General features: G+C 44.1%; 2 protein-coding genes and 1 non-coding gene across 4 annotated transcripts in view; 2 read left to right on the forward strand and 1 right to left on the reverse strand.

The window, feature by feature from the left end:
* Positions 1-562: 562 nt before the first annotated feature.
* ZNF556 (zinc finger protein 556) lies at positions 563-13,414 on the forward strand. Of its 2 annotated transcripts, none has more exons than XM_048227003.2 (4): positions 563-719; positions 8,735-8,861; positions 9,518-9,701; positions 10,498-13,414. In XM_048227003.2, the coding sequence occupies exons 1-4, from the start codon at positions 717-719 to the stop codon at positions 11,708-11,710; spliced, it is 1,527 nt and encodes a 508-aa protein (XP_048082960.1). In that variant the 5' UTR covers positions 563-716; the 3' UTR covers positions 11,711-13,414. The 2 variants fall into 2 exon arrangements, with proteins under 2 accessions (XP_048082960.1, XP_044233861.1); XM_044377926.3 differs by having other exon boundaries at positions 579-719; positions 10,495-13,414.
* Positions 13,415-14,217: 803 nt separating this feature from the next.
* Positions 14,218-14,408, reverse strand: LOC113243038 (U2 spliceosomal RNA). The gene has a single exon (XR_003312056.1). It is a non-coding gene; the product is annotated as a U2 spliceosomal RNA (small nuclear RNA).
* Positions 14,409-14,937: 529 nt separating this feature from the next.
* The window catches only part of LOC123000187 (zinc finger protein 77-like), a 76,752-nt gene continuing 75,947 nt past the window's right edge, over positions 14,938-15,742 (forward strand). Inside the window, exon 1 of the mRNA XM_048227002.2 lies at positions 14,938-15,078. The gene's annotated coding sequence lies outside the window, so the exon portion shown is untranslated. The remainder of the gene's footprint in view (positions 15,079-15,742) is intronic.

Raw genomic sequence — 15,742 nt, forward strand, 5'->3', positions numbered from 1 at the left:
ACTTTCCTGATCCGAAGCAGCAGGTGAGTGGGGCTGGGGCAGCACAGATGAGGCCTCCACAGGGTCAACCGCCAAACATCAGAACGTACCCAGACCCTGCGCCGCACGCGCTGAAGTCACTGTCAAATGCCTGTGTGCTTAAAGAACACAGACGCGTGGGTGATCTTGCAGTCCCAAGCCAACCTCTGACCCCTGGAAGATACCAGGCCCTCCCGGCCCGGGCCGCCTTGTCCCAGCCCAGCTCTGCTCAGTCTGTCTCAGCCCCGTTGCTCCGTGGGGAAACGGGGTCTGGAAATGCGGTGCCACCGAGCTGCGGGAGGACGCCGAAGTCCTCCTCGAGGAACTGGAGCTAGCTCTACTTGGATACCAACGTCCCTACTGTGACCAGCCGGAAGAGGCCAGCCACGTGTGTTCTAGTTGTGCCGAATCGTCCCATCGGGGGCCCTGCCGCAAGGGTGTTGGCCTGTCCAAGTGGGAGGGCTGGGGCGGGGTTCGGAGCACTATCCAATCAGGATCCGTGGGCTCGGAGCACCGTCCAATCAGAGCCGGGGGCGGGCGCGCTCCCCGCCTTGTGGCCTAGGCTCTCAGATTGCCCGAGGCCCCAGTGTGCACCTGCCCCTTGCGGCCGCATGTGTCTTGAATCCGCTTCGCTCTCACCTGCACGGGCCGCGGGGTCACGGCGAGGACGCCGAGAGAGCCAGGAGCGGGGCTGAGAGATGGTGAGTGCGCGGGGTCGGACCGACACCCGGAGGGGCTGGTTCCCCCAGGCCGGTACCCGCTGGAGGTGGCCGCGGCCCGGGTTCCTCCCCGCTCCACCCCTGTCCAGGCTCTGACCCGAGTTTCCACCCTTGGCCGCGAGCTGAGGTCCCGGCGTCCTGTCCCATCCGCGCGTGGGTCTGGGTTCTCCGAACTTCCCGGGGTGACCAGATGAGCGCAACTGCTCTCCACGCGGGGTCGGGGAATCTCAGCCCCGGGTCGGCTCCACCCTGAGGCCAGCCTTGGCGGGGCGGGCGAGGAAGTCTGGGGAGACCTGCTTAGGGCCCTGGGCTCGGAGAGATCCCCTGGTAGGTCCTCGATCCCTAAGTGACCCAACCCCAGTTCTCGTTTCCTGGAGGGACTTTAGTCGTCAGCCGACCAGATGCTGCCACTGAGGGGAAGAGGAAGGGTTCCTGCCCTCTGGGTTTTCACAGTGAAGGAAGCAAAACCGAAGGACGGAGAAAACCCACCCAGTGAGCCAGTGCAAGTCTGCAGAGCAAAATGCACTGGAGACCTGCAATGGGACAGGAGCCAGTGCCCTCTGGGAGGGTGTTCCGGGAGCGTTTCAGAGAACAGGTGGTGGGGGGTGGATGTCCCACGTGGTAGGATGGCCGTGCTTGACCCTTGAGTCATCTATGTCTGCGTTCCAGTTCTGCACTGCCCCTGCCTGGGGTTTGTCACCTTGAAAAGATTTATTTGGTTATTCAAGCCTCAGATTTTTCAGTAAATGTAAAATACACTTAACTAATAGACTTTGAAAGATTAGATAAGATATTTGCAAAGAAACAAGGGAGGGGTCAATTTCAGAGGAGGAAAGAAGATCTAGTCTTACATTGCATTTGTTAAAAATTCTTTTGTGTCTTTTTTCTCTCCGGGAGCACGAGTGGTTAAGTTTCTCACATCTGTTGTTTTCTTTTTGGTGATGACAAGTGGAGTTCCAGACCTTAGCCTTGAGGATGCTACTGGGGAAAAGAATCTATGGGAAATAGAGAAACCCTCTGCCCCATTATGAATGCATTTCCACACACACAACGTCTGGCGTATTAATTGGTTAATTACAAGGACTCACCGAAAATGTCAGCTGTTCCTTTACAGGGTGGGGAGTTCATGACCATGGATCATTCTAGTCTGTCTGGTATTACTGGACTTCAGAGATTCACGCTACCGGCTGACTAGCTGGAGTGGGGGTGGGGGCCCTGCCCAGTGACCCCAAGCTAAGCAAGGCCAGCCAAGCAACGGAGGGGGGGGGATGAAATGGTTTCTTTCTGGAGATTCTCTCCGGTGCCTGTGTCCCAGGCTGCCCACACCATCTGGAGGAGGAGCGTGTGGGCCTAGAACCGCTTCAGGGCACCGAAACACGTGTGTGGCTGGAGGAGATGCCCTTTCTGAGGTTGTGCTTGCCACTGCCTTGGGGCTGTTCCTAAATGACATATTTGGGGTGGGCACGCACGGAGGTTGTGCGATCGGAGCGTGGTCTGTGCACACTGAGAGGCCATCGAGGTCAGACTTAGAGAAAGACTTTTTGGGGGTCTGTCTCCTGGAGAAAGAGTTATGAATGTGGGGGTGCATTTGGGGTAGAGTCTTAAACTGACTCCAGCCAAGACTTTCCTGGCTGCTGAGCACTGAAGCCTGGAGAGGGAGCACTCCACACTGCAGGCTGGAGAGAGGAGGGTGTGTGGGGCTCCAGAGTTCATCCCTGCATCTGCTCAGGTCTCCCTACCCTCCGTCACCGGGGACTGACCAGCAGAAGACTGGTATTTCTGCAGTGAAGTCTTGGCCCCCAAGCCTGTGAATGAATGGGTCACCTTCTGAACTTGGAGGGTTTTCTTTGCAGACAGTGGATCAGTGAGTGGCTTTATCTGAGCCGATGGAAACGTTCGGTTTTCTTCCCTTCTGATTTCTGTATCGAATATTGCTGCTGTATGACTCCAGTCTCCCTAAACGCTTGGCCTTTTCATTTCCCTGTTTGAGTGTGTAAGATTTTTATTTTCTTGTGTGAGTAGAAATGGATTGAGAGATAAAATAGAAGAGAAGAGCATTCTGGAAGCATATGACATTTTTCTTCCTTTTTTGACAAGACAACATCCTGATAGGAGATGGGTGTATTTAAACTCTCAGGTTAATTTTTCACTTTTTCCATAGTTTTTTTTTTAATCAGTGATTGTCTCTATAGAGTTATGAAATTTAAAATGTACTATTCCTAAGACAATTCTTATTTTAACCAATATGAGGACAATTACCTTTGCATATGCAAATCCTTGAAAATCATAGTGCATTGAATGGGTTAGGTCCAAACCCCTAATGTGCGAAGTATCCTACTCATTCTTGAAAATACTCCCAAGTGTGAGGGACCCCTTGAGGGTGCAGTTGGTTAGGTGTCTGACGCTTGGTGGCAGCTCAGGTCATGATCTCAGGGTCATGAGATTGAGTCCCCCAGCAGAGTCTAAGTCAGGCTCCAAGCTCAGCATGGAATCTGCTTGCGATTCTCTCCCCCTCTCCCCTCCCTCGAGTGCTCTCCCTTTCTCTCTAAAATAAATAATTTTTTAAAAAAACAAAATACAATTTATGTAGATTTCTTTTATGTAAAGTAAATAATGTATGCAAAGGTTTAAAAACTCTGCAGGGGCGCCTGGGTGGCACAGCGGTTAAGTGTCTGCCTTCGGCTCAGGGCGTGATCCCGGCGTTATGGGATCGAGCCCCACATCAGGCTCCTCCGCTATGAGCCTGCTTCTTCCTCTCCCACTCCCCCTGCTTGTGTTCCCTCTCTCGCTGGCTGTCTCTGTCTCTGTCGAATAAATAAATAAAATCTTTAAAAAAAATAATAAAAACTGCAAAACATTGACCATCTAACATAAGGCAACTCCCTGCCCGCATACCCTGGTCCACGCCAGTCCTACCCAGCCACCCTCAGACAACCAGTTTTAATCATTTCTCATGCATTTTTATCAGTGTTTCTTTCTATAAAAAGAAAAGTGCCAAAGTTTTTCTTTTGTTATAGGAAAGGTAACATGATGTACACAAGGCAACATACTTTTCTTATTTGTTCTAATGATCGTCCTGCAGACCTTTTCATATGTCAAACGTCTTTAATTTTCAAGTTTATGCGACCAGTTCTCTCTAATTAGGCACTTGATCTGATTCTAATATTTTTCTACCCAAGTTTATTAATTAATACTGACTTTTTCTTATTACATGGTAAGCAAACGTACAAAGAGTGTTATTTTCCAACCTTGATTAATGCTTTAACTGTCATGGTGAACTCTATTCTATTTAGAATGTATGCAAAGTTTTATTGGACACTTAAAAACTAATCACAGAGTAAACATCTGTGGATTCACCACCTAGATTCGTAAGTGGACGTTGGGTAGTGATAAGAGACTCCGGACATGACCCTCCCTGAACGCACCACTGTCTTGTTCCATCAATGACCACTGTTTGCTTCTTTGCTTAATCTTCAAACCTTTACCTTTTACGATTTTTTTTTTTTTTTTTTTTTACTAAGTAGTGTCCTGCTTGGTTTTACTTCTTTGGGAAATGCAATAAATAAGTGTTAACAGAATTACACTGGAAAGGCTTTCCTCTGCTTCTTTGCCTTAGTCTGTTTCTTACATTCTACTGAGAGTGCAGTCATTCAATTGATTCTTCCATTCCAGTGCTTATGGGGTTTGGGTCTTTCAAGTTTGTTTTCTTGCTTTTATGAAAAATGCCACTCCTACGAGTCTTGTTTCAGTGTCGGAGGTCAAATGTGTAGTACATTTGCCACATATTGGAGGAAAACTCTAGATTGTAGATCATGGCCACGTTCAAATTCATGAGACAATTCCAGTGAAGTGCACCAGCTGACTCTCCACACACGTGTGCATAACTGCTTGTGTGTTCCATGTGACCGTCCACACCTGCGATCATCTAATTTAGTAATTTTTGCCCTTCTTGGTTTGAAATGGGATCTATTTGAGATTTTATTTTGCTATTTGCTCGTTACCAATGAGGTCGACTCTTTTCTTGTATGTGGTCTTACATCTTTTGTGATACATGTTTTAGTCATTTCCTATTTTTTATTCATTTGTTTGACCATTAATTTTTACTCTGCGTGCATACTTTTATATTTGTTCATGTTGCAAGTATCTTTATCTCAAATTGTGGTTTACCATTTCAGTTTCTTAATCTTATTTTTTTAAGATTTATTTATTTGAGCGGAAACTGGGTGGCTCAGTCAGTTAAGCGTCCAACTCTTGATTTTGGCCCAGGTCATGATTTTGGGGTCCTGGGATCGAGCCCCATGTTGGGCTCCCTGCCCAGCAGGGAGTCTTCTCCTTCTGCCCCTCCCCCCACTTGTGTGCTCTCTCGCTTTCTCTCTCAAATAAATGAGTGAAATTTTATTTATTTATTTATTTATTTATTTATTTGAGAGAGAGAGTGTGGAGGTCAGATCAGAGGGAGAGGGAAAGAGAATCTCAAGCAGACTCCCCGCTGACCGCTCCATCTCACAACCCTGAGATCATGCCCTGTGCTGAACCCAAGAGTTGGGCGCTTAACCAACTGCACCACCCAGGTGTTCCTGTCTTTCACGTTTAAACATAGAATAAAGTGGTTCTTGTTCATGGACTAGATGGGAATACAGTGCATTTTTCCTGGTTGGGTACCAGTTTCTCCCTGCCCCATGTATTATGTGTGCATCATTCCTGCCACTGCTCTGTGATGCTTGTTCTGTCATTTATCAAATTTCCATATACATGGGCGTCTCTTTAGGATTCTTTTCCTTTCCATGAATCTATTTGTTTATCCCTATACTAACAACATATTGCCCTGATTATTGTGGTTTCGAATTCCTTGATGTGTTTGGAGAGCCCCTACTTTGTTCTTAAGAACATTTTGTCTTTTTTGGACATTTGTTCTATTCGGTTTGGAGAAGTTGTTTTTGTGAGGCCCTGGAACATGAGGTCTGAGGATTAACTGGAATTTTATAAAGACTACAGATTTCTTTTTGGGGAGATGACATCTTGGTGACATTGAGTTCTAATTTAGAATAATTCAGAATAATTTCTCTTTATTGACATTATTTGGGGTATCATTGTCATCATATATTCCTTTACATCTTTAATCCTGATTTCCTTTAGTTCTTTGAACGTATTTGAAATAGTTACTTCGAAGCCTTCTTCTGTTGAATCCAACATCTGTTTGCTCTCAGTTTCTGTTGCCTGCTAATTTTTCCGCCGTAAGGATCACAATGTCCTTTTTATTGCATGCCTTGTAATTTTTTATTGGAAACTGGAGACTATAGGTAATATATTGTAGCGACTTTGGGGTACTAGCCCCTATCCTCTGGGGCCTGTGACTGTTGTTTGTGTTTGCTTGGTGACTGGCTGGATTATTTCAATCAAATCTATTTCATTCCCTTCCCAGCCCCTTCAGTGTTAAGCCTCTGATACTCCTCCTCCTCAGTCACCCTGGGATGGCAGTAGTGTTGGCAGGGTTTTCTTCTTTTCTTTCCTTGACTATCCACGGTTAAGCCGTTAAGCTCCACTAATTGTCGCCTGACTGCTTTATTGTTTTGAACCTGCCAGGGTGCATACATTGGTCTATAGACTAATCCAGTCAAATTTGGACTCCTTCGAAGGCATCGTTTCACAGGTCAGTGTCTGTTAATTGTTCAGACCCTTGGAGGGTTCCTCCCAGCTTCCTCTTTCCCTGTTTCTCCCTTGCAAACAAGGTGGACTACAGTTTTGCCTGTATCTTGAATCTCTCCCCTGTTGCCTTTCAGTATAGCTTGGACTGTTTTCGAGAGCACCCTTAGGCTTAAGGTTCTCCATCTTCTGTTGCAAATGAAGTCAGCTCTTTGGGAAGAGGCTGAGAGCTATCTCTTTTACTGCCTGCTTTTCCGCCTTGTCAAAATCTCTGAGCCAGGGAACTGCAGTGAGATGGGGACAATGGTACACTTCTTTCTGAGTGACACGCCAATTTAAGAGCTGAGCATTAAGTGGAGGAAGGGCAGTTCCCTGATGTCTTCTCAGCTGGCCTCTCTTGCATGTGGAACGTCTGCCTTACGAGGCAGAACAAGAGCAGTCAGGTCCGCAGTATTCTCATCAGCCCTGAACCCACTGTAGAGCCCGCATTCCACAGATGGGGGCTGGTGAAGTGGAGAGCCCTCACTGTCAATTGTACCTGCTTGGAGCTTAAACTCAGTAACAGCTAACTGGGGCAGGACGAGAAATGCTGACATCCTCCTTCTCTGACTAGGAACTGTGGGGACAGAGAGTCTGTGTTTTTGGCTGCAGCCTGGGAAAGAAGTCTAGGGAGAGGGAGAGTGCTCTTGGTTCAAATACCAGACTGTTAACTTTTCTTACTGAATTCTCATAGTTTCTTGAGTACCTGTTTCCTCAGCTGTATGCCCTCAGGACTCTTTCCAGAGCTTGAAACGATGGTTTTAAAAGTAATTTCACCAGCTTCACTGGAAAGCAGGTGCACAGGGTATTTCATATTGCCATACAGTCGTGTTTGCTTTTTAACATGACTTTTCCAACTTTGCGTTGTTATTAAATGGAAAGGTAATGAGTTATATTTTCATCTTGTGTTTTTATTCTAGAATCTTGCTAAAAATCTTTTTCTTTGGTTCTTTTTGTTCTGTTGGGGCCCTATGCATATGCTTGTTAGTGCTAAGGATAACAATGATCTTCTGGGGGCGCCTGGGTGGCGCAGTCGTTAAGCGTCTGCCTTCGGCTCAGGGCGTGATCCCGGTGTTCTGGGATCGAGCCCCACATCGGGCTCCTCCGCTGGGAGCCTGCTTCTTCCTCTCCCACTCCCCTGCTTGTGTTCCCTCTCTCGCTGGCTGTCTCTCTGTCACATAAATAAATAAAATCTTTAAAAAACAAACAAACAAACAAACAATGATCTTCTGTTCTTTTGTAATTCTGCATATTTGTTTATTTTCAGGCGGCACTGGTTTGGATTTCTAGTACAATGCTGACCAGGAGTGAGGCAATGGGAACCTAGTTTTGTACTTCTTTTGACAGAAAATAATGAACTTCACTCTATTTGTATGTTCCTTTTTGAATAATCTTTTTTTAACTACACCCTTTATTGGGCTATGCATCTTACCATTGATTCCCCTATGGTATGTGTTTTTCATGTGTTTCATTGAGTATTATAAAATCGCTTTCTATAATTCTTAAGATGATTTCAGGTAAATTATATTAATTGATTATAGAGTTTCATTGTAAAGTACAACATACTGCAGAAAAGCACATAAGACATCTTGGACAGTTCATAGAAATAATAAAAAAAATAAACACCTGTAGGGGCGCCTGGGTGGTGCAGCGGTTGAGCGTCTGCCTTTGGCTCAGGGCGTGATCCCGGCGTTATGGGATCGAGCCCCACATCAGGCTCCTCCACTATGAGCCTGCTTCTTCCTCTCCCACTCCCCCTGCTTGTGTTCCCTCTCTCGCTGGCTCTCTCTATCTCTGTCGAATAAATAAATAAATAATCTAAAAAACAAACAAAAAAAACACCTGAAAAATAAAATCCAGCCCTAGATCTAAAACAGTTCTTGACACCAGACACTCCACTGGAAGTGATTCCCTCCTCTCCGGATGTAACCAGTATCTTGAATCATGTGATGATAATATCCATGCTTTTATCACCTGTGTGTGCATCATTAAATAAAGACACTATAACTTTGGATGTTTTATAAGGCAGGTAAATGGAATCACAGCGTACATGCTATTTTATGTCAGACTTTTTTTGTTTAAAGTTATTTCATGGTCTTCTACGAAGAATAATAGTTAATTAACCTTTACTTCTCTCTTGTATTCACTTGTAAGGATATAGCATTATTTTTTATTAACTCTATTACTAGTGGCTATTTGGGTGTTTTCAAATTTTTGCCAGTGCTCCTAAAAACATTATTATACATGCGTTTGAGTACACCTTCCCTGTGTTGTCAGTGTCACCCACTCTCCTACAATTATGTGGTTTGTTTTAGGACTCGGTGGTCTTCGAGGATGTGATTGTGGACTTCACCCAAGAGGAGTGGGCCCTGCTGAATCCTGCTCAGAGGAGGCTCTATAAAGATGTGATGCTGGAAACCTTCAGGAACCTGGTCTCAGTAGGTAAGGAGGCATCAATCCTTCACTTAGTTATTTAAAGAGTAAGTATTTCTTATTCATTAAGCCTATTTCAAGATTTGGAATAAAGAAGGAAAACACATTGATAAATAAAGCAGGCATGATCACAGCTGTCATGGATCTAGAATCTAACAGTTTCTCTGACAGTAAAAATCTATATATTAACCTGTGTTTTCCTAACCTGTGTATTTCCTTCTTTAAAATACTTAGGGTTCTTCAGTGTCATCAGTCTGGGTATATATTCGTGGGTCACTTTGTGGGCATGGAGAAATTTGTTGTTTTGAAACCTTGTGATTTTTCTGTGCATATTAAATCACCTCCAGGGGCATCTGGGTGGCTCAGTTGGTTAAGTGTCTGCCTTCAGCTCAGGTCATGATATGGTCCTGGGATCGAGCCCCATGTTGGGCTCCCTGCTCTGCATGGGGCCTGCTTCTCCCTCTCCCTCTGCCTGCTGCTCCCCCTGCTTGTGTTCTCTCTCTGTGTCAAATAATAAATAAAATCTGTTAAAAAATAAAAAATAAATCGCCTCTATTTTGACCTCTTGTGCCTCTTAGTAGTGAAGTTTTGAAACAGCTAAACTGAATGTATTTCTTTGGTCACAGGTGCCTTCCTTATAAGATTTATTCACTGTTTTGTTTTAGATGATGACACTCAACTTAAAACCAATGGGTCCATTTCTCAGCAGGATATTTTTGGGGAAAAATTATCCAATGAACAGAAAATAGCAAGCTTCATAAAAAATGATTACTGGACCTCCATTTTTGGAGAAAATTGGGAAGACCAGTGCATAGAAGATAAGCCCAACAATGAGGGGAGACATTTGAGGTGAGTTGCACTTAGGAGAAAACACAATATCCCAGTAGAGAATCTTACTATTTCATGAAATTAAAAAAAAAAAACAACTGATAAACCTAGCTCCAGATTTGTTTATTCACAAGTCATTCCCTCCCTTTTTTCCTTCATGTGACTCAGACACTGAGCATTTGAAAGATAATTTAGTGGGAAACAATGATCAGGGAACCCTATATGAGAAATGCTGTTGTAGTAATGGGCTGTGCTTAATCCCATTCCCAAAGCAGATAGTTTATTCCACTTTGAAATAATTCAAACGAGACAGAAAATCTACATTTATGGGGCACCTGGGTGGCTCAGTTGGTTAAGCGTCTGCCTTCAGCTCAGGTCATGATCCTGGGGTCCTGCCCAGTGGGGAGTCCGCTTCTCTTTCTCCCTCTGCTCCTCCCTGCTATGGTACTCTGTCTCTCTCAAATAAATCAATAAAATCTTTTTTTTTTTAAGATTTTATTTATTTATTCGACAGAGATAGAGACAGCCAGCGAGAGAGGGAACACAAGCAGGGGGAGTGGGAAAGGAAGAAGCAGGCTCATAGCAGAGGAGCCTGATGTGGGGCTCGATCCCATAACGCCGGGATCACGCCCTGAGCCGAAGGCAGACGCCCAACTGCTGTGCCACCCAGGCGCCCCTCAATAAAATCTTTTTTAAAAACCCCTACATTTATACAGAAAATGGTAGAAATGTAATCCTAGCATTCATTAACAAATATTAATAAATGGTAAATACACAAACCATTAACAATGTGCTCCTCCCACCCTGTTTTTAGCAGAAGTCATATAGTGGAGAGACTCTGTGAAAGTAACAAAGGTAATACATGTGGAGAAACCATCAGCCGTATTCCAAATATTAAGCTGTACAAGAAATCTGCAAGTGGAGTAAAACTGTATGAATGCAGTCAGTGTGGAAAAGTCTTCAGGCATCGTTCATCCCTTAAGAGACACAAAAGGAGTCACACTGGACGCAAACTATATCAGTGTGAGGAATGTGGGAAAGCCTTCAGTTGTTCTTCATACCTAAGGAATCATGTGAAAACCCACAGTGGAGAGAAGCCCTATGCATGTAAACTTTGTGGGAAAACATTTATTCGTTCCCATTCCCTCACTGGACATATAAGGAGTCACACTGGAGAGAAACCCTATGAGTGTAAGCAGTGTGGGAAAGCCTTCAGTTGTCCTAAATCCTTTCGAGTACATGTGATGATGCATAATGGTGGGAAACCCTATGAATGTAAGCAGTGTGGAAAAGGCTTTAGCTGTCCCAAATCCTTTCGAGTACATATGATAATGCACACTGGAGAGAAACCCTATGAATGTAAGCAGTGTGGGAAAGCCTACTGTTGGCTCACATCCTTTCAGAGACATGTGAGAATTCACAATGGAGAGAAACCCTATAAATGTGAAAAATGTGGGAAAGCATTTGGTTGGCCCTCATCCTTACACAAACATGTCAGAATGCACACTGGAGAGAAACTTGTAAATGCAAGCAATGAGGAAAGGCCTTCAGTTGGCCCTCATCCTTCCAAAAATGCAAGAATGAAGACCGGAGAGAAACCTTATAAGTGTGAAAAGTGTGGGAAAACATTTGGTTGGTCTTCATCCTTACACAAACATAACAGAAAGCACACTGGAGAGAAACCCATAAATACAAGCAATGTGGGAAAATTTTCAATTGGCCCTCATCCTCCCAAAAATCTAAGAATGCAGACTAGAGAAAAACCCTATAAGTGTGAAAAATGTGGGAAAACATTTGGTTGGTCCTCATCCTTACACAAACATGTCAAAAAACACAGTGGAGAGAAGCCTATAATTGCAAGCAATGCGGGAAAGACTTCAAATGGCCCTCATCCTTCCAAAACAATAAGGATGCAGACTAGAGAGAAACCTCATACATGTGAAAAATGTGGGAAAACTTTCAGTTGTCCCAAATCCTTTCATAGTCATGTGAGAACTCATAGTCAAAGGAAAACCTATAAATATAAGTAACATGAGAAAACCTGATGCAAATTAATTTGTGTAAAACAGTTTGGAAAATTCACACCAGAAGAGAAATCTTATAAAGGTTACAAAGATGGTATTGCTCAGTATCTCATCCTTAACATGAACCTCTAGCAAGTGAATTTCCATATCTTTTTCAACTAAACATTGACATGAAAATTCTCAAGTATTCTAAGTACATCTATATAGAACATGAATTTTGATATATTATGGGTTTTTTCCCTCATGAATTCAGGTAATATTTCTGTTTCCATTTTGAAGTGTGATACAGCCATGGGTGATTTGATGTGTGTTTTGAATATGCATTGGGTTTAATTTTATATAGGTTTTTAAAATTGTTCGTAAGTATGAGGCCTTTAGACTAATGTAACATTGGTGTTTGTTTGGATTTTCTTACTGGCCCAGTGTGTTCCAAACTGGGTGTCACTTTCCCATTACATATATTCCATCTTATTATCTTCCTGAGAGAACCTACAACTTTTAAAGCTGGCACTTCTTTGCTTACATAAGGTATGTATTCTCAACACCCCCCCCTTTTTTTTTTTTTGCCAGAGTTTCATTATTCCATTTTGCTCGCTTGCAATTTTGTAAGTATGTAAGTTGGCAGAAATTTGTAGGGATGCAATGGTCTTGAAAGAGTATAGTTTCAGATGCACTATTATTTCCATCTGTTGCTGTATGCTCTTTGTCCTGGGTTCTGGTTAGGAAGTGGACAATATGTTTGAATTAAGAAAGAATGAAATCTAGAGGTGGAAATGGTTCTGTTGGATTGTGTTCCATCAGCATAGGTAAGGCTAGGAACCACATTTCCCAGGATGCCTTCTCTATATGGTTCCATGATAGAATTCTGTAAGAGCCCAGCTTGCATGAGATTTGCAAGAAGCAATTTTCAGTTTATTGAGCCACCAATATTTAAGGAGATGGGCAGATACACAGGGACTTTGTGGGCACCATCTCCAGCCTATTTTCTTGATTGCCAGTCTTGCCAATCAAAAGTATCCTCAAAACAAATACCAACTGCATGACTTCCATTTTGTCAGAGGGGTGGGCATTCACAGACACCCTACCAGCTTTCCCATCTTGGATGTACCTCCATGGTTAGATGTCCACAGTTTGCATTTTCCTGCAAGCCCTATACTGTCCACCAGGCCACTGATTAGGATGTCATGGCTGTGGATGTTACCTAATGCTCTGACCTCTTTTCTCTAGATCTTAACATATTCGAATAACGTCTGATTTGTATGGTGAACACCTCATTCTCTTATTTCTCATGCTTCTGTGTTTCTGATCCCACTAGAACAGATGCAACGGTGCATCCATAACAACATATGGGACTGTGTCCTCGCAGCATCATTGAGCAGGTGCCCTGACCCAGTATTTCTGTGAAATAAAGAAGCATTACCGACATATTGGGCAGACTGTGTGGGTTTTCTGTTATCAGCACTGAATACAACCCCTCAGGATATGTCGTTATTAAGATTGAGTATGTGTGGTTAGACACAGTGTGTTGTTTTTGGTTGAACAAATGCTGTGTTTCTGAGAAATATTCTATTAACCGTTTTCATATGAGTTATGTACTTTATAAATGTATAAAATGTTTCTGAGAAATATCCTATTAATTGTGTTTTCAAATGTATATTAATGTCAATCTCTTTAATTTACTGAAAAGATATTAAAATATTTCAACTATGAGCTGGCAAATCAACTTTGTAACTGGGAACGTAAGAATTATACATTCTGAGTCGATCTTACCAGGTGCATACAAATTTAGGCATTTTTCATGCTAGTAAATTTTATTTTGTATGTTGTTACAATTTTGTCAATATAACATCTTATTCATAATAGTAAAAACTTAATAGTTTTAGCAATTTGAGTAGTAAATAAGTCTAGCAAATGATATAAAAAGATTCTTATGGGAAAATATTTTAAGCTTCATTGCATAATATAAAAGCAAATGAAGTAAAATATAAACTATGACAAGAGAGATAAAAGGGGATGAAGAACGAAGGATGGAGGCCTCAGTGAATGAGGATATCATCCATTCATGTATACTTACGCCACCTAATATGCCTTAGATCTTTTCTGGAACTGTTCAAAAGTGTTAGTGAATAGTGGGTGGTGATGCAGAAACAATTCTCCACTCATGGAATGAACATAAATATTTCCCATAAAAGTGAAGATATAGTTCAGCCACATTTTTGCAATGGTTAAAAATTTTAGGGCATGTCATATGTTTGTGAGACTGGACATGGATATTTGGACATGGACAGTTCGCATGGATTTGAAGCATATTGTATAGGTGTTTGTATTGAACATCCTCGTGAAATAATTTGAAATGGCCTCATATATTTGGTATTATCATTTTGGAGCTCCTACCCATTGGCTGAGATTTGTTCTACAGAAAAGCAGACTTCCCCATAGTTTAAAGAAACTTTCTGGTGGGTTTTTTGTTTTTTTGTTTTGTTTTGTTTTTGCCTGCTGAACCTTTAATTAGGCTGGGGTGCACCATTCCCAGAAGTACTGCAATACCAGGTCGATAGGTGGAGTGGAAGGAGCAAGCTCCTATTACATCTCCCTGTTCCAGAAATCCATTTAATATATTGTCCTTGGATAGAGGACATATCAGATATTAAACTGATAAGAACAGATACTACACTTGATCTTAGCCAAAAGGCTGAGAAGCGATAGGAAGCTTTATGGTTATCCACACAGTTCTAACCCCTCGATGAGCATAGTGATATCTATGCAAGTCCACTATGATTTCCTAATAGAAGCAAAGAGAAGAGGTATGGGTGGTAAAAAGGAAAACCACCCAAGGAATAAGTGAAGTAAGCTGCAGGCTAGGGGTATCCTTTTGAGTGACATCCCAATTTATTTATTTTTTTAAAGATTTTATTTATTTATGTGACAGAGAGATAGCCAGCGAGAGAGGGAACACAGCAGGGGAGTGGGAGAGGAAGAAGCAGGCTCCCAGTGGAGGAGCCCGATGTGGGACTCGATCCTGGAACGCTGGGATCACGCCCTGAGACGAAGGGAGAAGCTTAACGACTGCCGACTAGCCGGGCAGCGTCGCGCATGCGCTGTCACGGGCTTCCTCGGATCCAAACTCAACAGCTCCAGATAGAACCTTCCCGCTGCAGACCGTATTCACTTCCTGACCGCGAGCCACCGCGGATCCCGCGTCCTTTGGGGAAACGTAGTTTAGAGTAAGAGCCTCCTCAGACACAATCATCCTGCTGCCCAGAGTGTTCCCAACATGCAGCGCGGTTGGCTCCTGGGTCCCCGAAGTCTTCGCTTGCAGCCCAGAAACCGGATGCCCGAGATTGAGAGACCTTGGCTTTCAGCCGCGGGATGTGGTGAGTACGCTGGGCTGCGACCGCCGGCAGGCGAGGCCGCAGGGTCGGCTGCGGGAGCCGGCCCTGGGAGACCGGGGCGGGAATGCGAACCCTAGGGGAGCGCGGCAGAGAACCCTGTGGCTGAGCGGGAGTGCGAGGGGCTCCCCTCGCCGCTGGGCATGCGGGGGAAAGCGGAGGAACGAAGGAGGAACCCCCCTCCAGATGTCAGGGGGTGAGGAGCCCTCTCCCAGCAGAAACCTACAGCACAGCGAGGCCCTAGAGGCTGTTTGGTCTTGACTGGGGGGGAGGGTCGCCGGCTCTTGGGTAGCAGAGGCTGAAGACACACCGCCCGCCGCAGGTCGTGGAGACAAACTAGGGTAGGTGCAGGCGGGCTTTGTAGACAGTGAGGCTTCTGCGTGTGATCGCCACTTTCCAGCAGGTGAGCTGAAGGATCCTTTGGGAATTCCTTTGGGGGCCAACGGAACCCTATAGTGTTTGGTATGGGGAATGTAATCCTTCACTCTGGGCAGATCAAATGGATGTGAGCCCCTGGGTATATTAGGATAAATTGTGAAAGCCCCCAGGGGAAGGTGTGTGTGACTGTGAACCTGGCCTTGCAGTAAGCATTTAGGTTTTGAACTGGGTGCTGTTGATTTAGCAGTCATCAGGACAGAGGGATTATCTA

The sequence above is a fragment of the Ursus arctos genome, unplaced genomic scaffold (genome assembly GCF_023065955.2).
Source record: "Ursus arctos isolate Adak ecotype North America unplaced genomic scaffold, UrsArc2.0 scaffold_14, whole genome shotgun sequence".
NCBI classification, from domain to species: Eukaryota; Metazoa; Chordata; class Mammalia; order Carnivora; family Ursidae; genus Ursus; species Ursus arctos.